This window comes from Vespa crabro, chromosome 21 (genome assembly GCF_910589235.1).
Source record: "Vespa crabro chromosome 21, iyVesCrab1.2, whole genome shotgun sequence".
Lineage (NCBI taxonomy): Eukaryota > Metazoa > Arthropoda > Insecta > Hymenoptera > Vespidae > Vespa > Vespa crabro.
In genome coordinates, this window is record NC_060975.1 from 602,890 (window position 1) to 628,638 (window position 25,749).

Below are 25,749 nucleotides of genomic sequence, written 5' to 3' on the forward strand. Positions count from 1 at the left end.
GTTTACTCGGCTCGTTAAGAGAATTCAATATTAAACAGGCGCATTCGCGTGGCTCGGCTCGGTTCGGTTTCGTTCGGCTCGTTCTACGCGTAAGGCAAGTCGAATGATTTTCTAGTAATTACGATGCCGGGCGATGATTCGCGTGGGAATATAGCAGAGCATGCCGTTCGATAAGCTCCGCGGAACAATAACAATTAAGCCGGCTGACTCGTAATGCCAAAATTTAGTATAAGCACGAACAATGGTTTGCCTGTTTCGAAGGGAAGGACGAAAGCTCGCTCGACAATAGCCGAAGCGTACTTTCATAAACAAAGGAGAGCTTTCGAACTTCTTGGGTAAGATCGTAAGGTGCCTATGAAAGAGGTAGGAAGCTCAAACCAGAGAGAGAGAGAGAGAGAGAGATTCGAATGACGAGGCGTTGTTTGTTTTCAACCAACGAAACAATCGAGCCCTTTTTTTTTTTACTCGATAATTACTAATTTAATGAGCGGAGAATTGCTCGCTGCTATAGTCTTCAAATTGTTTACAACAGAAATTCCGTGTCAAATTCTTCTTCTTTTCTTTCTTTCTTTTTTCTCTCTGTTCTTTTATTTTTTTTTCCTTTTTTTTTTTTTTTTTTTTTTTTTTTTTTTTTTTTTTTTTATATATATATATATACATATATATATGCCTATACATTTATACATATATACATATAATATTTTTTTTCGTTATTCGGCGTACACACCCAGTTTGGATTTATACACGTTGTCGGCGTGTGCTTTTGAAAAATCGATAGTTCAAAACGGTCGACGATAAATCAGTAGGGCTCGTCGACGAACCACGACATCCGCTTTAAAAGCTCGACGTTCGCGAGACGGGTGTTAAGCGCGCCGAGTCTCTTTTTTCGCGGCTCCGAAATATTAGCCGAAAATTGAGCCACGATAAAAAAGGGGGGGAGAGAGAGAGAGACAGCAAGATCACTCGACGTCGACGTCATCAAAGTCGTTACGTAGCACGGCATGCATGCTCGTTAATGGATAAACGGTGCTCGTTTATCGAATAGCTTAAACGAGAAGGAAGGAGAGAAACAAAGTGACAGAAAGAGAAACAACAGAGGAGGGAAGAAAGAGAGAGAGAGAGAGAGGATGGTGTTAAGGGTCTAAGGGGATGGCGGTGGTGGTAGTGGGCACCCTTAAGAGTTTACGGTATACGACTTGCCTCAGGAGCGTATGATTAAACAACTCAGGTGTTTTATGCTCGGTTCGTGTAGATCGCGTGACCCAACGGCCACATCCGTTTCCGCTTTTACGTACACGGTCAACCCGCCGTCTTCGGAGCCCCCCTTACCAATCCTTTGCCTTAAGGGTTGCACGTTACCATCGGCCACGAAAGAAAGTATACTTTCGACGTATCTCCGAGGCATGATCGCACTCGCTCGATACTCGCGTCCTACTACGAGACTCGAGTCTTACCGAGAAATCCATTGCCACTTTTGTATTTTCTATTTTCTTCGAAAGCTTAACACATCTCACAAGTTATAAATAATGAAAGTGGTTTTTTTTCTCTTCTTTTATTTTTTTTCTCTTTTTTTTTTCTTTTTTTTTTTTTTTTTTTTTTTTTTCCTTTAAAAAAGAGGGTAAAGGAAATAGTTCGCCTCCGATCTGAAATTTTCCCTTTCGATCGTAAAAACTAAGCCGAACTTTTTTTCTTTTTCTACTGAGCTATGCTTTTATTACATTTTGTATTTTAGATCGTTTCGATTTGAAACGTTAACTTAAAGTACATACGTCGTACGTAGTTAAATTTCCTTCTAAGTTTGTCATAGTTTCGATTTTATCCAGACTTTATATGAATCTCGTTAATGTTTTAAGAGAAAAAAAATCTACCACTTAGTTCCCTATTTAGGTCGAACGTTATGAAATGAAAGGTCAAGGAAATGCCGTAGTTTGACATTTGAGGCACGAAATATCATCCAACCCCTGTCACTCGATCTCTCTCGCTAGTCACTTTTCTAGCTTTCTCTCTCGCGAACATTTCAAAGTAATTTCATTAAACGAACGACGACGTCGTTCGATAATATAATCGAGCTTCTACTTCTTCTTTTCCTTTTATATCTACCTATATACTTATCTATCAACTTATTTCTTCAATAATTTTTACATTTCTCACTCTTTCGATTTTTATTAATATTTATTTTTCATAATGGCACGTTTTCAAATCGTTCCTCACGAGTCACGAAACATTATCGAACAATTAAAGCCGTTTAATTAATCAGTCGGCTAACACAATAACGAGCCACGCCATTCGTATATTTCGACAGGAGCAATAGCTAATTGCATAATATCTAATAAACCGTAAAGCGGATATTGAGAGAGTAATACGATGATTATACGATGGAGTGTCGTTACGTCCTACCTTTCAAAATATGCTAACGATTTACGTTGCCCCATGCCGAACATTATCGGGTTTTACTTTTATCTATAATAGTTGCGTCGATACAATAGTCGACCGATAGATTTCGAGTTAGATAATGATATTACTTTAGATTCTTTTATCGTATCAAATTGTAAGTTTTTCGTGCTGACTTATCCCTCCTTCCTCTCTCTCTCTCTCTCTCTCTGTGTACTATCTCCCCTTTCTCTCCTCCCCATCTTTCTCGCCAAACGTCGAGAGCATTCTCATCGCACACCCTCTCGCCACTGAACTCGCGAGTTTTCCGAGAAATTAGTCGAGTTGATTTGCATCTGACGTGCACCTCGAGGCACCCACACGTCGCTCGCATAGTTCGAAACTCTGACTTTCCTTTCGCCAAATGTCTCGGCTCTTCCTACGGTAACAGGCGTATACTATCGCGTCAATTATTCTCCTCTCCTGACTGTGAAGGGTATGAGAAAGAGACAAAGACACACACGGAGAAAGAGAGAGAGAGAGAGAGAGACGGAGTCGTCACTGCGAGTTTCCCATTGGGGGAAGATAGCTGATGTTACCCGCAATTAATATCTCTAGAAAATTTATTCTTTTCTGTTTATTTTTTTTTTTTCTTCTTCTTTGTACTGTCTTTGGAAGAAATATATAAGAAAGACGAAAGGATCGAAATTTTTTCACTAGCAAATACCATCACATAGCCAACCAGGAGGGATGTTGGTGGTTAGAGTTACAGACTTCTGACTTTCATCCCGATTATCTTCAGTCGGCAGATACGAGGTGGAGGTGTTCCAAAGACGTAAGTCTCGGCACGAAGAACTTTCGGCTTAACTCGCTTGTTGTGAATAAGTAAGCGAAGTGTTGCAAAGTGCTGGGAGAAGTTTTGGAAGAGTGAAGAGGAGAGAAGAGGAGGTGGTAGCAGCCCGCGCCCCTTCAAACGCGAGTTGGGCCGACTCGAATTAAATTGTTATACGGATGAGCTGCCACGAGGAAAGAGACGTTTTCTTCCTTGTGCGTGAATCTTTCATTAGCTACTATCTAGCTACTTTGGTTCCACTCGATGAAGGAACGAACGTGTTCGTCGTTGAAAAATTCCTTTATCTCTTACTTGTGATCGCATTCTTGACAGGAAAAACATTCCAGATGATAGACGTTAGTTCTTGCTCTCATTACCATCTCGAACGCTGGTATGACTTTGTTACATGCCGCACAGTAGCCGGTGTTTCCAAAGAGCCTGGACAGAAAAAGAAGAGAAAAAAGGAAAATGAAGAAGAATTATTTTCAATCGTGTACGATTCGCGCACGTCGACGAGGGACAAAGAAAATATTAATTTTGACACCGACGCATGGAATAAGATCCCGAAGAAAAATCGTACCCTCGATCGTAACGAGTGGCAATAAAAGCTCATGGGGCCATCGACGACGAGTACTACGTAGTCTTCAAATATTGGGCCATTAATAAAGGACACGAATGGTGTTTCGATAGGCAGACGCTACGGGCACCTGCCTGCTTTCCCTCGGGAGCTCGGGTAATCTCAACCCGCTTTATTTGCTTCGCTTGTTTAGACGAGAATGTGGATGTATTCAATAAGGGAAAACTCATCTGTAAAATTCGATTTGTTTTGCCTCCTCTGGCTATTCGGCTCCTCTTTTCCTTGTCCTCCCATCCCTCCCTTGCGCATTATCCCTCCATATCTTTTTTCATTCCTCGCATTGACTCTTATTTTTTTTCCCCGACGATAAGAAGACTCACCTCAAGTAATCTCTTTTGCAGAGAATTAAATTGGCCTTTGTATAAAGCGTAGAACCGACCTCTCCTAGTCTGCAATCGCAGCAACCACATTTCAAACAGTCTTCGTGCCAGTACAAGTCCAAGGCTTTCAATAAATACCTGAAACAATAACGACGACAAAAGTATTACCGATAAATCTAATTTTTAATCTTATTATTTTACACGTCACGTTTTTAAATTATCAAAGACACTCACCTTTCCGTGATAGTCTTGCCACAACCAGCACATTCTTGCTGAGTCGCCCCGTTTTTACTACTTGGTTCATTCTTGCTCACGTCCATCATCATCTTTTTATCTCCGATTCCCCGTCGGAGATCTAATCGACTGAAAATAAAGAAACGAAAAAGGATCATAATCCTCGGCGTTTGACGATCGATCGAACGAACGAACGAACGAACGAACGAACGAACGAATAATCGTATGTACACTTGCGTCCCTTTTAACAAGTTTCACCGGCATCTGGCACTAGAACGCGTCGGCTTGTCTATGAGTAATTAGAGTTACGGCTCGAGAATTTAACCGCGCGGTTTGGTACCATCTGTGTCCGAGCGTGGGTGGGCTCTCTCTCTCTCTCTCTCTCTCTCTCTCTCTCTCTCACGATGCGGTCAGAGTTTAGAATCGAATTAGTTTGACCCTCCCTCCACTTATTCCGTGCTTAAGCGTCACCAGTTCTCGAACCATATAACGAACGAACATCTCCCTGTATTTTCGAGTAAGACATTGTTCTCGGGTTTCTTCGACAAACGTTCCTTCCTCGTATCGCAAATTATTCGCTTTTCTTTTTAGTCCTAGTTTTTCTTCTTTCTTTTTTTCTTTCTTATCTATCTTTTTCTCTTTCCATAAGAATTTTAATGGAACGAGACAATATCTATAAAGGATGTTTCTAAGTTAATGGATCCAATCTGAGACACCCGGTATTATATTTACGAGTAACTCGCTATGAGCAAAGTTTGTGCGGTTTCAATATGTCCTATTTCCCCCAGTTATAGCCTGGACACAATATCACGAGGACGTTGTTAATATCTTCCATGCGGTCGCGACTTCAGAGACAAATATTAATACTTACAAGGAATCCTTTGATCGGTTTAATTGTAAAGGTCGAGAGTTCGGTATTTCGTCTTATTTCGTTGACTCGACGATTCTTATATAAGTACTTATACATACAAATATATATGTGCAATAATATATATATATATGTATACACATCTATGTGAATGGAAAATTCGTCAATTTATCAAAGATTTCTTAACAATTAATCTAATAAAAGGATATTTCTAAATTTGATCGCAGGATTAATCTCACGAAATTTAATAGGGGAAACGTGTTTTAGCGCATTAAAACGTAGAACCGTCAGTCGCGAATTGTGCCGACAACGCGTTTGGATTACCGTTGTTCCATTATCGTTGAAACGAGAGCAACTTCGGTTACGAGAATCACAACGAGGCGAGTTAATTAATCGAGTTGAATCGATTATACGCTTTACTCCCCCCACTCTCAACTCCCCCACCTCCTTCTATACCGGCTACCGATAAATTGAGTTCGTTATAAATAATAGTACAATAATTATTATTCGTAAGCGTGCAAGCCCTACCACCTATGAAAGAGGAGGGTAATGATTAATGGAATAACTAACCAGCGTAGGGTGGCTAAATTATGCAAACTATTAAATCCGCTCGCGCACAAAGTTTCCCCACATAATAATTGCGTGACGAATGTTTCACCGTTAAATCCATGCGAGTCAGTCCACGAGGAATTCTATCTTATCGCGGAATTACGTTTACGCGGGAATTTTCTCCACGGTTGGTGGTCCGTCTTGAATTAGCCGTGGTTCTACTTTTACGCTTTCTACACGCGATCGTTTCAATAAAAATAATTCGAAGGTTAATTCGTTGCCACATCGTAGAAGGATTATTCGTTGAATTAAAATAGGATCGAACGACTAGAATTATCGAGTATGTTTGTTACGATAGAAAATTAATATTTGTTTGCCCGTTCGCCCGTCTACGAAAGAGGAAGAAAGAAAAAAAAAAAAAAAATTCTTGGCGACAAACGTAACGGCGGGATAAGATCGCATGCTCGATATAGTTGCAAACGTGTTATCGTAGGATTTGCTTTGAATGACTCGCGTTTGTAGTATCAAGGAAAACGGAAGTAAGTTGAATTACATATGCCGGCATTCCAAAACGGAAATTCCTGCGGACTCCGACCTGGATTCCAACGAAGACCTCGGAAACCTTCGACGACCCTGCGTGGCCAGTCGATTTCCACTTTGTTCTGCAATTTGCGTGAAGGCACACGTCTCCTACTCCCTTTCCTCTCTATGGCGAAAGTACCACTGAGGAGGGCTTGAAAAACCGGGCATTGTTGTGGCTCCCTCAAAGCTTTGTTTCAAACGTTGCCGTGCCGGAAGTTCGAACCCCCTTACGAGGGTGAGAATGTGAACTAGTAAAAGAGAGAGAGAGAGAAAGAGAGAGAGAAAGGGAGAGAGAGAAACGCAGAAAAGACGAACGGAACGCGACGGAGTTAATTCTTCGAGTACGAAATAAAACACCTACACACCTCTCTCCCCCTTTTTTTCTTTTTCTTTTTCTCTTTTTTTTCCACGACAGAGAATAAAGTACTTTAACAGAGAGAGAGAAGATGATACCTCTCGTAAGATTATTCTTCTCTTAATTAAGTTACCTTACCGATAAGGACATTCATGCGTTTCCGAGTAATTACTTTATCTTTGTGTTCTCCGTTCGCAAAATCATATTTCATAATTTCATCAGGCTGCGAGTCACAGGCATTTACGAGTATGTACATCGAATTTTCTAATTGCCATTTATCCATGGCTACTGCGAAAAAAGGCAGAACTACGTATGTGTACTATTTAACGTGGTCAAAAAGTCAACGGAGCAGAGTCGGAATGGTTCGTTGGAACGTAAAGAGAGAGAGAGAGAGAAAGAGAGAGAGAGAGAGAGAGAGAGAGAGAGAGAAAGAGAAAGAGAGGGAGAGAGAGACAGCAAGTTCATAACGAGAGACGTTCCTTTCGAAAGTAGCTCGCATCGTTGGCGATCCGTTCGTCAGGTACGTGATTGGATCATCCACGGACGGTGATCTTCAAAGCGACGATAATTCGATTATCCGCTACACGTTCGACAACCGCTAACTCGGCTGTTGTAAGCCGGCCCTGCTTGAAAAGGCGGCCTAAGAGCTGCCTCTTTGCCCTATCTCTCTCTCTCGCTCCCTCCCTCCGTCCCCATCACTTCCCCTTGTGTCAGGTTGATGCGTTTTCCTTTGTCAAATTTTCTCTTACGCTCATGGGAATAAAGCTGTCACTTCGAGGAACAACTTAGAAGGCTGTTAAAACGTTCAGTTTTGTTAAAAGAATTGATAGTGTAAGTATAAATAATATCACTCTACTCAAGTTTCATTTTATCTATAAAAAATATTATGAGGTTCAAAATTATCAAATAATTCTTATTAATTTTCTTTGAGATTTCTTTTGCATAATTATACGTACACGTTAAATACAAGTGAACGAAGAGAATAAATAATATGACCGTATTGTTGTAAAAAGTAGAAAGAAAGTAGGAAAGGAGTTGGCTGGTCCGTTATCGACTTGGCTGGGCAGTCTCGATGCAGTTCTCAAGGCTCCGCCCTTGCTGCATTCGCGACAGCCTCTCGGTGCCACCCACGAGATCGTCGAACGAGGAGTACCACCTCTTCCTATCCCTCTCTCTCTCTGTCTCTCTCTCTCTCTCCTTCTCCTTCTCCTTCTTCCACCATCGTATCGACCACCCCCGCGCGCTTTCCCTCGAGCATCCCCCGCGTCATGAGAACGCACGTTATCGCGTTTACATCGAGCGAATCTCCGTGAAAAGTTTTCTGCGGAGAGTACGAGCTTGCTAGCGAACGAACGAACGAACGAACGAACGAACGAACGAGCTAGCCAGCCCCTTTTGTCTTCAACAACGTTGCTGCAATACAGCGTCGTTTCTCTTACTTTCGGAGAGAGCGAGTCCGGTGAGTCGGTCCATTAATTAGGCGGGCCACATTAAGCCAAGCATTAATATACTCGGCTGGTTGTTTTGTTTTATCCCGCAGGAAGGACGTAACCTTTCCCGGATGCTGAGGAGAAAGAGAAAGAGAGAGAGAGAGAGAGAGAGAGAGAGAGGGAAGGAAGGCAACGGAGTACGGAGTAAGGGGTGGACCGGTGGTGTAGCTTTGCCGCGGGGTGGCCCGCAAATTATTTTGCTCGTCTTATCCCAAGGGACTGTTTAAATTTGGTAAATCGCGTCTCTCGAATCCTCTAAGCCAGCAGCTTCCTCCTCCTCCTGCTCCTCCTTCTTCTCTCTTTTATCCGTGCAAATAGCACTATGGAAAAATTAAGGACCACTTTGGAAAAATTAAGGAGATAACGACCTTATCCTTAGGTCATTTCGACCTCGAAGACGAGAACGATTAAAAACTGTGACAATAGTCCACGATGCAGTTTCCTAGGACAAACGTTCGTCTTTGACAAGTTTTTATATAGAGATTCTCACGTTTCTACTTCGTTTATATAACATTATCGTTCGCGAGAACGTGCATGATTAGGATTTAGGAAAGAAAATTTCAAATGATGATCATTTTGCTCCTCTCGTATTCGGTATAATCATCGAAGCTCTCTCATAAATCGATGTTCTACCTGCATCTCGGTTAAGCCTCGTTTGTTGTATACCGAAGAGCGCGAAGATTTACGTTTTCTCCTTGATACTTTGGTAAATCGGCTTACGAGGTGCGTTCGAAATGCCGTGCAGTAACGGCAAGTAGTGGCAGTAGCCGTACTAGCAGCACCAGCAGCAGCAGCAGCAGCAACAGCAACGGAAGCAGCACGTAGGTGAGAGAGAGAGAGAGAGAGAGAGAGAGAGAGAGAGAGAGAGGAAGAGAGAGATAGATAGAGAGAGAGAAGAGCGCGTAATTTAACGGGCGAAAGGAATATTTCCCACGGAATAAATCTCGCGTAACAGCACCAGTGAAATCCTCGTTTACCCGGTATTCAACCCTTGCTAATGGGGGTAATTTAAGGGATGTTTTAAGCGCCCTCGGGCCACACGTGAGCCGCACAAAAAGTTCTCCACGTATTACGAGCACGGCCCGCTGTAATCGCGCATTAGCATTCCGAACGAGCCGAACGCTTAAAACTCACGCTTCTATTCTCTATCTGTCTCATTCTCTCTTTCTCCGGGTGACAAAGAGGACGAAGAAAACGTTCGAGCGATACCTGAACGAAAGGTTTTGTTGAGCTTTTTCTTCTTTTCTTTCTCTCTCTCTCTCTCGTGCGCGCGCGCGCGTGCGCGTTAGAACGCATAAAATGCAACGACGTTTCATTTAGTTTCTTCCTAAAGAGAAATTCGTCAAAAATAGGGATAAAGGTAGATGTCCATTTAAAAATGCGAGTGAGAAAGAGTAATAACGACGACGAAGGAGAGACCGAGTTTAACGAGTTCTTTCGCGCCGATAAACGCGAGCTGCCCTGTACTTTCTTTCTCTTCTCTTCGTTCGTTGGTAGGCACGGAGGGTTAATGAAATTCTAGTCAGGTCGTGGAATTCTTTCGTCAGGTGGCGATGCCACACTGGGGTCACTTCACCCTCGACTTCCTGCGTCCCTTTTCTCTCTCTCTCTCTCTCTCTCTCTCTCTCTCTCTCTCTCTCTTTTAAAGGGAACGCTATCTGGCTTAGTCGTCGTCGTCGTCGTCGACGTCGTTGTTCCTCTCCTTGTAGAGAGTAGCTGGCTACTGCAGTAGGTGGGAGTTCGTTGGTAGTGTGGCGGAGGGTCTCGTGGTTGAAATGGGGTGGTGCGCAGTCAGATTACGTTAAGCTATGCCCGTACGTGCTCGCATGGAAGTTCCACCCCCGGACCGGCTTTACCACCCGGCCTGGCAAAATGTATTTATTGTTGTTTGTCCAGCGTTCTGTATACGGCCATCGTGGGAGAGAGGATGAGAGGCCAGAGAAGGAAGAGGACGTCCTGCTACCATCGTCCTTGTTGCTGGCTCGGGGCTTTACTGGGAGAGTTGCAAAAAAAAAACAAAAAAGAAAAAAACAAACAAAAAAAAATATTGCCCGGGCGAGGGCACCGACGATGCCAAGCATAAATTTAAGTGACGCTAGCACCTATCCGCCTAACGCCCTCGTATCTCTCTGAGAACACCCTTTTTTCCTGCTCCATCTCTTTTCGATTTCAATCCGTAAATACACCTCTACTGTCCTCCTAAATCAATCCTCTCGCTATATACCAAGAACACTTTCTCTTCTTTTGTTTTTGATAAGGAAGAAAACAAAAAAGGGAAATAAAAAAGAAGAAAGGAAGAAAAATCAGGGAAAACATTCGTAGATTCGTGCTAGGTACGACGACAAAGGGGTCGTAACTACTTCGGAAACTTTTATCTTGCAGGATTAATGGATGGATTAAAGTATTTGCGGCAGGATACGGGCTGATTGGGGTAAATCGTGCTGGGATTAGAACTTGATTGGCTAATTTGTAAGTGTCCCTGGCAGCGCAGTACCGGCGAGTTAACGATCGATCGAACCACATTCTCTCTCTCTCTCTCTCTCTCTCTCTCTCATCTTCTACATTCGACGATCCGTGATAAACTACGAGACTCTGAAATCCAATGGAAATTCGAACGATCGATTTATCGCGTGTCTCTTTTCTAAGCTCGATATCTTCTATATCAAGAGATAGGATATTCTCTTACAAAAGGCAAATGAACATCAAAGTCTAAGGACGATCCATTAAGATTGTGCAAAGCAACCGAGACGAGGTCATTCACGGATCGTTCCTTTCCTGAGAGAACTATCTAGAGTTGGCCGAAGGAACTTAATGTGCGGGCTGCTGACCACATCGGACTGATTTACATCGCGTCCCTTCGTAGAAACCGAAAGGGCACCGAAGGGAACTTGCGGTCGAGCCAATGTACCTGAGGATGGATCTAGGTTTATCTCGTTTGTTCATAGATCACGCCAACGCTTGCGGATCGAAGCAACAACTCTTTTTGATTTTCTGCGTTTCTTCGGATCTTTTTTTTTATTTGGAATTTTTCTTTCTTTTTGTTGTTTCCTTTTATATATATATATATATATATATATATATATATGTATATATATAAAGAAACGACGAATTTCCCGAAAAGGAAACAAAAAGGATACGTACAAAGAGATTTCGTGCGTAAAAGCGAGGAAAAAAGGATAATGGAAAATGGAAACAGAGAATCGCATACTCTCTCGACCCTCGTTTCGCGTCTGATCGATGTTTCGAAATATTTCCAAACAGAAGTGAAGCGTCCAGACGTTCGATGCCCGTCGTCCCGGGCGCTTCCTGTCTCCTTACAATTCGCAGACAGTTCCTAGCAGAGTATAGCAGCAGTAGTAACAGGACACACTGTGTATACGGGGGGACAAAACGTGGAAACCCGTCCGTCGCTTTCTCTCTCTCTCTCTCTCTCTCTCTTTCGCTCTCTCTCTCTCTCTCCCTCTCTCTTTCTCTTTCTCTCTCTCTCTCTCTTTCTCTTCTCGTGATGATGGACTCGCGAAAGATAAGGGGCCATTCATGACAAAGACAAAACGTCGCGCTGCTCGCGTCCCTTTGCTTTACTCGTCGCTTTGCTCCACCTCCTCCTCTCTCTCTCTCTCGCGCGCACACACACACACACACACACACACACACGTACTTGTCCCACAGTGCGATCGTTCGTTTACCACCCCGTTCGAGGAGACAATGAGAGTGGAAACTTTTATTATTAATGTTTCGCGGCAAGATAACGAACGTGCCTGCTCGCTTTTTCCTCCCTCTCTCTGTTTTCTTTCCCATCATCCGCACGAATTTATCCTAATCGTTCTTATCTTGGAAAATTTTGCAAAGAGAACGTATCCTGCGAAATTCGAACTATTTCGTTGATATCGCGTGTAAATTTAGAAGAATTTTTTATATATATATGTGTATATATATATATATTTTTTTGTTGTATTTGCATTTATACCCCTCGTCAAAAAGGCAAGCACCAGAGCCTTTCTATCAAAACGTTCGCGATTCTCTCTGAAGCGTGCTCTTACGCGCGGAGTAATTCGACGCTCGGAGTTCCGTGAGCGATTTTAATAATGATTTAATTAGCATTCCTATGAGCCGGCATAAATCAAACGAGCGCCGCGTGCTCGAGGTAGACCGAGATCGAGCGTGAGGGAAAGAGAGATGGAGATAGAGAGGAAAACGCCCTAAAGAATGTTTATTAATCGCTTCACCTGCCCGTTTGCTGGCTTCCAACTCGTCTTTCTCTCTCTCTCTCTCTCTCTCTCTCTCTCTCTCTCTCTCTCTTTATCTTTTTCTACCTTTCTGCTTGGAAATTTAACGTTTAATTAAAGGTCATAGTCCTAACCACCATAGACCTACCCTTTTTATTCTTCTTCCGCTAAGAAAGTTAACAACAGTCAAAAATGCATCCATCTTTTCACCTGGCAATCCAACGAGTCTCTAATCTTCGCGAAGATAATATCCAAGGGGGATGAAGAAACGGGCATGTATATATTCCGGTTAATTCTCTGACGGATTGGAGAGTTAGGCGATTCATTCAAGGTGGTTTCAAGCCCGACCGTGTGCCAGACGAAGGTCCATACTCTGGGAAACATATTCTCGAGCGTTTCATTGCTTGAGTTGAGAGAGAGAGAGAGAGAGAGGAGGGGAGGAGAGAGATAAAGGGTAAGCTTGGGAGATAATGTTACTAACAACGTAAATAAGGAAGAAGCGGTTTACTGTCTAGCAATGAAGATATTCGACGTAGACTCAGCATCTCGTAATTACGTATTCAACAAATTCATAGTGGCAAAGATTTATCGTATTTAAAATAATGTATCGTCGAAGCGTATTAAAATACTCTTTGTAATTTTTAAGAGACGTTTCTAATGAAAGTTTTTTTTTTTTTTTTATTCGTCAAATTTATCCGAAACAATCGATTCTCGTTGATTTATCGTCGTTTATGACGACGTCGTCGTCATCGTCGTCGTCGTTGTCCTTTAGAAAAGTTTACGTGGAAAGCCAGTAGACGTTCCCGTCCGAGTTGGACGTAAATGTCGAAGAGATTCTCGACGAGTCCCGTTGTTCGATGGCGGCTTCCCTTCTTCTTTTTTTTTTCCATTCTTTTTTTCCTCTCTCTCACTCTCTTTTTCGAGGAGTTCGGTTATTGACCACGCGAAGAGTGCACCTCGTTCGCGAAGGCGAACACTTAATCCGAGTGGTACTCGGTTAAGCTAGTGACAGGAAACGTCAGGGTGCTGCCGCACCACGTGATATATCGCTATTCGCGAGTAAGTACTTTGAGCGTATGGTGTGGGGATAGAGGGAAGAGGAGGATGGAGGGAATTGAAGAGAGTGCGAAGTGTGTATGAGAATGTGTAGTCCGTATATACATAGACATCGAACCTTTTCCGAACATTGTCTGTCACGAATGAAAGTTCTGAATTCAGCAACCTGCATTGTTGTGGCCGATACTTGTTGATTCTTTGAAAGTCCCATTCGTACAGATCAAAATCATCATTATTTTTGTCCGATTTATTAAGAATTACTGGATATACGCGCTTCATTGTGGTGTTAGAATCGGACGTGACATATATCCTAATTCGACGATTCCACTAGATCTGCTGCGTTAATTAGTCACGCGATAGAAGCGTCGATACACTCGATCGACCCAGCCGGATTTCTGGCGCAACGTAGGTAGGTATATGCGAATTCATGGCTATCGGAGCGAATGGAAGGGCTAGAGATATATATATATATATATGTATATATATATATATATATATATATAGTGTGTGTGTATGTATGCGAGCGTGCGTGTGGGAGTCTGGGACGCAACCGATAGTGGCAAACGTTCGTCGCTGACGTAACGTCGAGCGTGCGCTTAATACGGTAATTATGCGGCCGTTTATGGCCCGGACAACCGAGATCCTTCTGCCAAGTCAGCCTTTGCTTAGGACCTAAACGATTCACCACTATCATCGCCCCCTAACCACCCACTGTTGCCCATCCTTCTCCCAACACATTCACCTAATCTCTATCGACGTTAATCCCTCGACTTGGATTTCATGATCTCCTTAAAGTATCATTCGACGTTTATTCTTCTTTCTTTTTACGAACGTTCCGACTTCTTTTTTTTTTCTTTTTTCTCTTTTTTTCCTTTGTTATCCATAAAATATCTGATGAATATTTTACGCATTAGAAGCGCGCGTGTATCGTTTCGAACGACCATATAGGTATCGATAATCCAGGCGTGAGCTTTACTGAATCTCCGAAATCTCGATGGAAGAGAGCAAAAGAGAGAGAGAGAGAGAGAGAGAGAGAGAAAAGAGCAGAAGCGAAATATTTGCTGAGGGAAGATAGAGAGAGAAAGAGGGAACGTGAGGTAGACGAGGAGATTCGAAGTCCGACTCGATCGAGATCGAAATGAAAAAGAAAAAAAAAACATGCGCACAAAAAAAAAAAAGAAAGGTCAACGGAGTTATTGTTTTCGTGATGAATGCACATAAAATAATGAAAACCTCGAGAGTTAGAGTAAGAGAGAAAGAAGAGGAATACGGGAGAAAGAGAGAGAGAGAAAAAAATATATCGCACGTAATACGAGCGACAGCGCCATAGGGGTCCGCGCACTTCGCGTATCTCCAAAAGAAAACTATTGTCCATCGAAACATAACGGGTTTGACTCCCCATAGGACTAAATTATTCCATTCGACGATACTTCGGATTTATCGCAAGTTTAACATTACACAGAAGTTGGAAACGGCGCGAGGGATTCTGCCGGATATTTATACGGTTTGGATGCACGCACGAGGATCACTCTAATGGTTTTATTATACTGATACCCATGGGATTTCTTGGTGCACGCATTCACGCCCGCGGTCGAGGCCACCACGATTTCCGCGCCCGTGGCATCGTCTCCTCGGAATTCGCAACTGCGAATCCCTCGCGACGGGAGGGATGTGGAAACCTTTTTTCCTTTTCTTTTCTTTTTTTGGTTTTTTCTTTTTTTTCTTTTCTGTTTTTTTTTCTTTTCTTTTTTTTTTTTCGCTTCAAGTAGAACTTCTCGAGAGACTTAACGAGTGCATTCGAACGCGTCGATCGCTTTCTCGATTCGATAAGATCGTTTTAACTAATCAATAGCTAATTTTGAAAAGATGGATATAATAAAAAATAAAAAAGAAACCAAATCTTTATTAGATAACTAAAGAAGTAAACGGTATGATTAAATGAAAGATATGTTTTAATGAAATCGAAAAATGAACAATGGACCATTGTGATACAGGAATAACGTTATATCATTTACTCGAAAAGATATTCTTTTTATTTCCATGCTTCTTCCATGCGAGAAACGCACAAGGTCAGATATACTTTAAGGGTGGAAGAATGCCAGAGCCGATGAAGGTACTGAAAGGCGGTTCCGGCACATCTTTCCTATCGAGAAAAACGATTTATCATCCGGCCCGTTCCATAGGAATATTGAATACGACAAGATAATCTCTCGACACCCTTCTTTGCCCCCTTTTAGCAGCACACCTCCTCGGCCGCAAACCCAGCGAGTTCGATCTGTACGTTGTTGGTGATGATAGTGGTGGTAGTGGTGGCGATGCTGCTGCCGCTGCTGCTGTTGCCATCGCCCGCAAAACCACCCCCGTAACCCCCGCGACAGGCTTTTCCACGAGAGAACGGTGGGTAACGGTTGTGCTTAATGTACCGCACGGGCCGATAAGCCGTTATACCTTCGTGACGTAACCTCTAGTTTTTGCCTGGCAAAGCGGGCCCCAGACTCTCGTCCATCCCTTCCCTCTCTCTCTCTCTCTCTTTCTCTCACTCACTCACTCTTTTGACGATGTGCTTTGGACGATGACAGCTTCTTATCGGTTAACCAAGCTCATTTCGTATCTACCATTGGGCTCGTCTATCATTCAAATTCCATCGATAAACCATAACTCAATAGGTTATACCGAGATCAATCTGAAAATCCAGACGACGTCCGTACGAACGTCGGAACAATTACAATCCGATAATTTATCAGTATTATCTTTGGAGATCATCAGCAAGTATTTCTTCGATCCTCTAGGACACAAGTTCCTGAGATAGCACTCGAGATCTCGCGACTTAATTATGCTGAGTTTCCGAGCGTGGATCCGAGCAGTTATGCTAATCCAACCTTATTAATAAGAGGACTATAGAGGGTAGCTAGGTGGGATAGCTTAAGAGACAGAGAGAGAGAGAGAAATCGTTGGGTAGAGATCGGCGTACGAAACTGTTAGTCCTAACCCCTTCGTTAAGTCCTTCGATCCATTTCAGTAGCCTCCCTTTTTCCACCCCCTGCCCTCTGATGGTCCATATACACCCTGTGAACGCCCTTTACCTTCTCCCGAGTACGCAAAGTAAGCGAGATTTCTCATATAATCGTTTTATCCCTCGTTTACTTTTGGAGACCTCGCAGAGACTTTCTCTCTCTCTCTCTCTCTCTTTCTCTGTCTATCTGGAATTAACGGGAGAATACTCGCGATTAATTAAGACCGACAGCTTTCTGCCTTCTTCGCACGATTCCGAGACACTGCGGATATTTCGTCTCCTTTCTTTCCCTCTCCTCGTATCTTATTTGTTTTTTAAACAAGATGGATTTTGTTCTTTTATTTTCAACAAACCTAACGTAACATTACAATGAGCGTTATTATATTCGTCGAATAAGTTTAAGGAGAAAGAGAGAGAGAGAGAGAGAGAGAGAGAGAGAACAAAACAAAACAGTGATCGTCGATCGCGCATTGTGGTTGAATCACCGATTGGACAAAGGAGCCGTCAACGTTTTTGACGATATACCGTCGGCTTTGAATAACCTCGAGCGACACCGGTGTCGGAACAAGAGTGGATCGTTTTTGACGAAGAGAGAGATAGAGAGAAAGAAAGAGATAGAGAGGGATAGAGTTTATCGACTATTGGGGAATTTTTCCGATTCGTCTGGACGTCGATAATTTTCTTCGTTAACGATCCTATAAATTCAGAAATAGAGAGAGAAAGAGAGAGAGAGAGAGAGAGAGAGAGAGAGAGATCGTTTACGAGGAGAGAAAGAATTTACAAAAGAAAGAGAAGTGTACTTTTTAAAGAAAGAGGGGATATCGAGGGTTCTTCGAAAGGGGTGGACTTGCATGGATGTGGAAGAGGGAGAGAAGGGTAGGGATGGTGTTAGTTTCCGTAGCATTGACGGGTCACAATACAAGCTTCGATATCGTCGACACCTCCCCTAGCTTTCTCACTCTCGCTCTCACTTTCACTCTCTGTCTCTGTCTCTCTCTCTCTCTCTATATATATATATATATATATACATATATATATATATATTGCATATATATATATATGCAACCGTACGGCACAATCTCCATCGTTATGGAACTCCAACACGAAAATGTGGCCAAGGCGAATCTTATTCAACTTCTTCCGGACATCCCGTGATGTTTTTCTTTTTCTGCACCTTCAAAAAGTATTCCCTTCAAAAGTATTCCCGTGTAGGATCTAGACACCTTTTTTAACTTAAGCTATAAAGGATGAATCACTCGAAAAGATCTCTTTCGCGATTTCGAAGATAGGAAAGAAATATTTCAAAGTATAATAATTCGTATTCTATTGTTAATACTTTTTGTTCATCAATTTATTAGACTATATGGGACATATTTAAATTCCTCGAAATACTATCGACTTTATCCAGTCTTTCTTCCTTCCTTCCTTTCTTCTTTCCTTCCTTCCTTCCTTCCATTCTTAGCCAAACGATCTTTATCGTCTCTATAAGATCTTAGTGTGGGTTTCAGCAGCGGAACGGCGTTTTGTCCCCGACTGAAATAGCTTTAATGGGCCGTCGGTTAGCCGTAAGCACAGCGATATCCCATTGTCAGCTCGAAGGGGGCATGAATTCGTCGTGTAAAATCTATTATCGGTTCGCTTATCGTTGCATTGCCAGTGTACAATGGATAATATCGGTGTTAACCGTCCTCGAACGAGCGGTGAGTTAGCACGTCGATCGGTGACGTCACTATCAGTCGTTTCCGGCTCACCAAGCAGACAGCAGCAAGCGGGTAATCGAGTAAGTGAGCGAGCAGCAAGCTGCTGGTACGATAGCGTGACTCTATTTTTCTTTTGCATATGGAACTTTGATACAGATACACAAACTAAATGCGAGTTATAAATTGTTGAAATGTTAAAGAGATTGATAGATTTTGATTGATGGATTCGAAGCTGTTATTACGATAAAGATAATCCTAGTAACCAGTAGTAATAACGTCAAAACATTTTCTTTTTTTCTTATTTCGTCTTTCTCGAGCAGAGAAAAAGAAAGTTGCAAATAATATCGCCATCGAAGTCCTTATCCCGATAATTATCCTTTCGTCGCACAAAGTCGAAGGATTCGTAAAGGTTTCCAAAGATGATGTATCCCCTTCTCGAGGCAAGTATATCTCCCTCCACCTCCCCATTTTTCTCCCTTTTGTTCGGAACGCCCGACACGCGTTCGACATTTATTTTCCCGAGTCTCTCGTCCTTCATTCTCGACTCTGGTGTATCGCTTCGGTGACACTGGGCCACGACGATAACGATGATCGCTCGGTGATCGTATCGAGATAAAGCTAGCGAGCGAACGAAAGAGAGAGAGAGAGAGAGAGAGAAAACGTATAGATGGATAAGCGTGATAGAGCGAGAAGGGTGAGGGGAAAGAGATAGACACCACGGACAGACACAGAGTAGCGATAGGCGAGAACGGAAAACGCGTACGGCCTGTGACCGAAATCCGGCTAATGGTTTCACTGAATCAAACCGGCCGGCCAGCGTTTAACGGAGCAAACAGACAGAAAATGGAGCGCAACCGCATATAAAGAGTCGATGATAACGAAATGATATATGACTCGACGCGAGAATATAACGGAGAGCCAGCGACCACCCGAAACCCGTCGGTTCCCTCTCTCTCTCTTTCTCTCTCTCTCTCTCTCTTTCTCACTCTTCCTCTCTCTTTTTCTCTCTCTTGTGATTGATCGGCCTGCAGATACCATGTGATACTCGCTTCCAGGATTAAGTGAATGCTCTGATACTTAATAATTCCAGAATCCTGCGGAAGAATACGAGCTGTTCCCTCTTTTGTTAGCACGTCACGAACAAGAGAGAGAGAGAGAGAGAGAAAGAGTTTACTTCCGAATCAGAAAGCACGTATTGAGCTTTATCGTAATATAGAAAAAGTTCTATAATACTTCTCGTTGAGAAAAATCGATGAACTAAGAGTTACGTTTTTTTTTTTTTTTTTTTTTTTTTTTTTATTTCTTTTTTTACAAACTTTTATTCTACTACTACTACTACTACTACTACTACTACTATTACGATCGAATCGAATATTTTCCTTTCTTTCGAAAACTTATTATGGATTGGAGGAACAACGGACCGAAGAAATTTTCTCTTGCCCATTCTTCAAGATCGCGGCCAGAGGTAACGATCGGAAAATTGAAGAAAATTTCTCATTCGGTTACGCAGACGGCGATGATCGTGAACGTAAATCAGTTTTTAAAGTTATACCTACACCCTGATATTCGCCGAAGCGTTCCTTTATTATCCAACGCGATAATGGTAAGGATAATTCGATATTATCTTGATGTAGAAAGAAAGAGAGCCGTTCGATTAGATTAAGACATCGTAAAGGGCAGTCAAGCATAATTTACAAAAGGTATATGTATCCTCTTCGAAGGTTGACATAAATATTTCAACAAAAATTTCAGGCGTAAATTCAATGAAAATTCGTTATATCGTTCGAAACGTCGTTCCTGTTTAACAACGATAATATCTTTTTTCTTTCTTTTTTTTTTTTTTTTTTTTTTTAAGAAAACGAAAAAAAAACAATCTTTCAACTTATTGGTTTGTTATATATCACGGAAGAAAATAATCTCTCTTGAAAATCACGCTAAGCGATACGTGACAGAGAACGAAAGCTATGGGAGTCTCGTGCGAGCGCTCGTAAACGATCCTATTGCACGATGGCTAAGTAAATGTAGGCGCGGTAAGTTAATTCCCGTGGTATTACTCGCTCGAAGTGGGCCGTTAACAGTAAATAATACTGCAACTATTACCGCCAAATGGCGCCCTTACCGAAGAAATATGGCACTCGTACAAATCGCACTTAAGAATCCACCCCTTCCTCGTGCAATCGTGTGCGAGCAGCTAAGAACAAGAAGAAGAAGGAAGAGGAGGAGGAGGAGGAGGAGGAGAAGAGAGGACTGAGAGAAAGAGGAGGGTTTCTCTGCGTGGCAGTTATGTCGACACCCCCGCCTTCTCCTCCTACCCCACTACTACCCTTGTACTCTCTCTCTCTCTCTACTTTGGTGAATGTGTCGTTCGCAGACGATCGGTATCGACTAGCGCACATTTATCTCACGACAAAATTGCAACGTTTTAAGAAATAAATAACGTAATCTTTTCATACGATGCACGTGATCGCGAATTAATTTAATTAATTTCGACAATAAGAGAGAGAGAGGATATTTTTATTACTTTATTGAGCAATGTTCGAAAGAGAAGCAAACGTGAAATAAAGGTGATTTGTTTGCGAAAATGAACGCGTTAAAATCTATAATATAATATAATTTGAGATCATACGTAGATAATATTTATACCCAGTGATCGTAACTTCCAACTTGTAACGAAGGAGTCAAAACGCTTCGTCTAATATTTAACATACGTAATAGCCGGACATGAGATTTAGGATTCCATCAATTATTAAACTCTCTTGCTCGTTAGGTCGGTTTAAACGAAGATTTGGTCTACGTCCGGAGCTTTACCGGATAGCAGTTCGTAATCTATAGTCCCATCCAGACATGTTGAATTTTACAAAAAGCGAAAAGACAATTCTCCCGACTAACGTCGTACACCATTTGATCATTTTGATTCGTGTCGAGAGATCTATGAAATCGGAGACAATCTATTCTATCCTTGTTTCTTTGAATTATTGAAGTCTATGATAAATTTTATTTGGAATGGAATATGTACTTATTTATATCCTTCGATCGTTGATTATTCAAGAAGAATGGATACGTAGCTATTCGAGGAGGTGCTCGAAATAACGAAATTAATTCGTAGAATTAGAAATTAACAGAGAAATCGACGAGAAAGGGGTCGCTTTAGAGACTTTAACGCTCGTCCTCGTGGTCCGAGCTTTGAATAATAGACGAAGAGACATTCGAAAAATAAGCTCCGAAGGGAGAGAGAGAGAGAGAGAGAGGAGGAGGAGGAGGGACAGGTTGAAACGTGGGATTGGAGACTCGTCTTTTCGTTTATTCTTTTCCCGGAACTTGAGCCGGAAACGAGAACGGAGACGCTAACTCATTTGCGATTCGGTAGGGACTTCCGTCGCGTCGAGTACACAGCTTTGTTAAAATATTCACGCGACTTCCTTCTTCTTCTTTTTTTTCTTTCTTTTTTTTTTTCTTTCTTCCTCCCTTTCTTTCTTTCTTTTTTCCTATTTCTTTTTCTTTGACGCAAAAAAATATATATCGCGTTTGAATAAGTCGCAAGAAAATTCTTTCACGGCATTATTTCGAACGAGATCCTACGTATGATAATTATTATATCATTTTCCGACAGTAGAAATTCAAAGTATAATTTCTATGATAATTTGCCGCCTAAATGGCGTAAAGTAAACAAGGCCGATCACACAAACGCCTATCCGTGCTTGCTGCTTCCTTTGATGTTTTCTAATGTGCGTTGCTCATTTAACGCACGGATGCCTCGGTAAGCAAAATCATCCGTTATTTGCGGAGCCCGGAAGAGAGCGAGAGAGCGAGAGAGAGAGAGCTTCCACAAAGATTTTCCACGGCGGAGTGAATTTGCTCGTTACGCGATTGGTCGTGCGTGAAGATATTTTCGTGGTCTATTCGCGTGCGAGCCCTCAAACCGAGAGGAAAGTTTAAAAGCGAAGGGCGGAATTATATGCGGAAAATATTTCCAATGGGACTGTAAGGATTGTTTTCCCATAAGAGTGGGAGGTAGATATATATATATATATTTACGAAGGCAATCATCAACTCGAATTGCAAAGAAATTGGAAAAAAAATTATTTATTCATATAGTTATTTTTTTTTTCCAGTCAATGAACCGAGTATTTTCACATAAGCAGATATTATATCGTTTACGTTGAAATTTAATGTTACACCTATATGGATATATGATCACGAGATAATGTTATCGTTTAAGCAAAATGACATTGACGATTTTTCATTCCCGGGGGTGGGGGGTGGGGGGAATGATTTAATCGAATTCTCTCGATTAAAAATCGTGAGTTAAAGATAGCCAGGGGTGTGCGTCTCACGAGGGCGAGCGGACCGTTGGCTATAAACGAGTTTCTCGTCGAGGAGAACCCTCCGGTTCGGTTGACCAAATTTCTCGAGCAGATAATTGCTTGGGGCTGATCGTACTCGAAAATCGAGTAAGAACTTTCAGGATGTTCCGATAGAAGATGAATTTCGAGGAGATGAACTTGACCGTCCTTTAAAATTCCACATTGGATTCGATCGAAATTCATCTAGCCAATAGGTAACATATATAATATATATATGTTCCATAAGTACGTCTTAAGAATTAAGAAAAACGAAGTTGGAGATAAGTTGGCAAAGGTCAAAAGGTAAAAGTCTACAGGTAAGAACCACTGGCGTTGGTTAGCATAAAATGTAAAATAAGCTCTGAGCAGAGCATAAATTGTATTCCCATTAGGAGAGTACCACCGCTTGGCGGTGGGTACGCTACTACTACTACCACCGTGGTTGCCTGCATTTAAATATAGCCGGATTAAAAATTAAATATTACTTGGGAAGGTAGAAGGAGGGAGGTAGCTAAGTATGTATGTATGTATGTATGTATGTATATAAAGTCCGGCGATTAGAGTCGAGCGTATCTAGAATGAAAAATTGCATGGATATTAATGGGAAGGAAATAAAAAGGTTTAACGTTATACTATGATAATCCCTTTGGAAGGTTGTTTCCTTCGAGAAAGAGAATAATATAGAAAATATATAACAATTAAATACCGATCTTCCTCGTTGATGCACATTTGTCGAACACTTTCTTCGAACGCACTCACTAACTCTCTCAACGAGAATATCGAACGGCTCCGATAGTCCGCTCGGACTAAACCTGTATAAGGGAGAAGGATCGTCGTGGTGGTTTGATTTGCGAGCGGGAGAAGGATCGTCGCGCAGCCACTCGCACGCACGTTGCGTCCCATAACCATCCCTCGTGATATATTCAAGTTCATCGAGGCAACTCCTATATCCAGTACGATACACACGTGAGTATCGCGGCCGTTCTCGCGGCAACATGAGAGTCTAAAGTCGCGGAATCGCGTTACGTAGAAACGCTTAACCACGACATCCGTCATAATAATACGCGAGACAAGCGAGGCATAAAAGATCCCTCGTAACTTCTCGTTTGCGAACCTTTTGTTTCTGATATCGCCCTAGACCTTGCCACGTTCCTTGCTTTCTCGACTGCTCCTCCACCTACTCGAATCCCAAGATCGTTTCGCGCAAACTGCCTTTATGTGTCTCGACGGAGATTCGTACATCAAAGTTTATGGTCTAGAGAAGGATGATTTCGCGAAGGACGAACGAGAAAGACCGACGTTATTTTGCTTCGTAACACATTTTGACCAACTTCAACGTACATATCGTGTTATCTTTAATTTTCCAATTGGAAAGCGAGAAGTGTAACATCCGTAATGGAACGCGTCTAATTTCCAGGGACTCCTACGACACCGTGTATTTACACCGAGAGTGTAAGACAGACAAATGCGTTCTGGTCAGTCTAGGGAGGCCTGGATCAAGAGAGAGAGAGGGGGAGGGAGGGAGAGGGAGAAAGAGAAAGAGAGAGATTTACAAGTTTAGTTAGCAGCGATCACACCCCCGGGACGTTGCTCCATGGGGGTGGACCGGACTTCGATATGAAGCTCACAAGAGGGCACTCTCGTAGCTACCTTTATTCTCTTTTACTTTTCGAGCTCGTCGAAATTTTCTGCGATCACATTTTCTATTTTTTCTTCTTCCTCTATATCCGTTCGTCTATCGAAGAAATTTCGCGATCCTCCGAATTATCGGAAATACTGATTAATGGGAGATAATTTATAGACATGCGACGGTAGTTGGTTCACGTACCTCGATAGAACGTTATCATCCGCGCGTCGTAGAAAATCCCTTTCCCGTCGTTACGTACGACGCCAACAAATCTCTCCCACTTCCTAACAGTTACGAATAGCGAGCCGTTAGAGTGTCATTTTTTCCCTCGTTTATGAATGACCAGCCAACGGATAAGCCCAGCCCAGGATATATCGCGGCAGCTCGAACCTACCTCCTGCCTCTCCTCGTTCACGGCATTTGTTTGAATTATTTTATATCCCACGATTTTTTATTATCAGTATCTCCTTTGGCCAAGGCACGTATACGAATCAAGAATCACGAGCAGAGTTTCATCTTGTCAAATAAATATTATAAATTGTAATAAATATGCTTAAATATATTCTAATGTTATATATTATTAAATAGTAACCTGGAGAATAGAACTATAAAACGAGATAAGAGAGAGAGAGAATCACAAATCACCTAGATCGACCACATCCGCCACAGTCGATGATTTTCAAAAGCTTTAAGCTCACCCTCTTCGCTTGTCTCCATCTCTCTCCGTTTCTCCCTCCCTCTCTCTCTCTCTCTCTCTCTCTCTCTCTCTCTCTCTCTCTCTCTCGAAGCCCATCGACGCCGACGTCGACGTCGACGTCGGTTTCGTCGTAGAAACGATGCCCCGTTTGGAGGCTCGGGATCGCCCCGTTTGGCGGTCCAAAACCGCGTCGCATAATGGGAAAATTTGCGTAAACGGCGGGGTCATTAAGCGCTCCCTCTTGCGTGCGAATGTGCGTGTGGTGGTCGCCGATGTGGAGACGGGGCTATAACTCGCGGTAATACCAACCTAACCGTGTACCCATGATTATAACGCTACCAATTAGTCAAGCCGGCTTAGGATGGCAGCTCTGCCCCAGGACAACCGTTTCTAGCTACGTGCTCTCTCCTCTCTCTCTCTCTCTCTCTCTCTCTCTCTCTCTCTCTCTCTCTCTCTCTCTCTCTCTCTCTATACGTGTTTCTATGCGTGAGTACGTGCGCACAAACGCAATCTCTCTCGAACCTTCGTCGAACACAGAATTATCCTTCTGTCCTTCTCTGCCTCTCCCTCTTTCTCTCTCTCTCTCTCTCTCTCTCTCTCTCTCTCTCTCTCTCCATCTCTAATGCCGGACCTTGCTATTCCGACCTTGCTCGAATGTTTCGATCGAATTACTTTGAGTACTTATCTTTTATATTCTCAAAGATAACTCATTGTATATTATTTTATCTAAATCAAATTATTGGAATATATTAAGACCAATAAGAACGTCGAAGGAACGTTGTTCGTTTTTAGATTTGTTATTTCCGATAAATATAAATGATGATTAAAACATTATCTGACAAGTTTCGAT

The 25,749-nt window shown here is 42.3% G+C and overlaps 1 protein-coding gene and 1 long non-coding RNA gene across 4 annotated transcripts in view; one reads left to right on the plus strand and one right to left on the minus strand.

Moving 5' to 3' along the window:
• LOC124431391 overlaps positions 1 to 25,749 on the plus strand; it is a 122,913-nt gene that overhangs the window by 40,507 nt on the left and 56,657 nt on the right. The gene's annotated exons all lie outside the window — the stretch shown is intronic.
• The window catches only part of LOC124431386 (LIM domain only protein 3-like), a 69,662-nt gene that overhangs the window by 24,994 nt on the left and 18,919 nt on the right, over positions 1 to 25,749 (minus strand). The window contains exons 1-4 of one of the 3 annotated variants that reach the window (XR_006943983.1): positions 23,282 to 24,920; positions 4,394 to 4,522; positions 4,160 to 4,297; positions 3,515 to 3,640 (exon numbers count right to left, since the gene is read on the minus strand). Coding sequence is in view for 2 of the 3 variants with exons in the window: in XM_046979248.1 (XP_046835204.1) it covers positions 3,515 to 3,640; positions 4,160 to 4,297; positions 4,394 to 4,522; positions 23,282 to 23,631 (743 nt within the window). In the remaining variant the exon portion in view is untranslated. Of the gene's footprint in view, positions 1 to 3,514; positions 3,641 to 4,159; positions 4,298 to 4,393; positions 4,523 to 23,281; positions 24,921 to 25,749 lie in introns of those variants that run through there. The other 2 variants (XM_046979248.1, XM_046979249.1) reach the window with 2 other exon arrangements.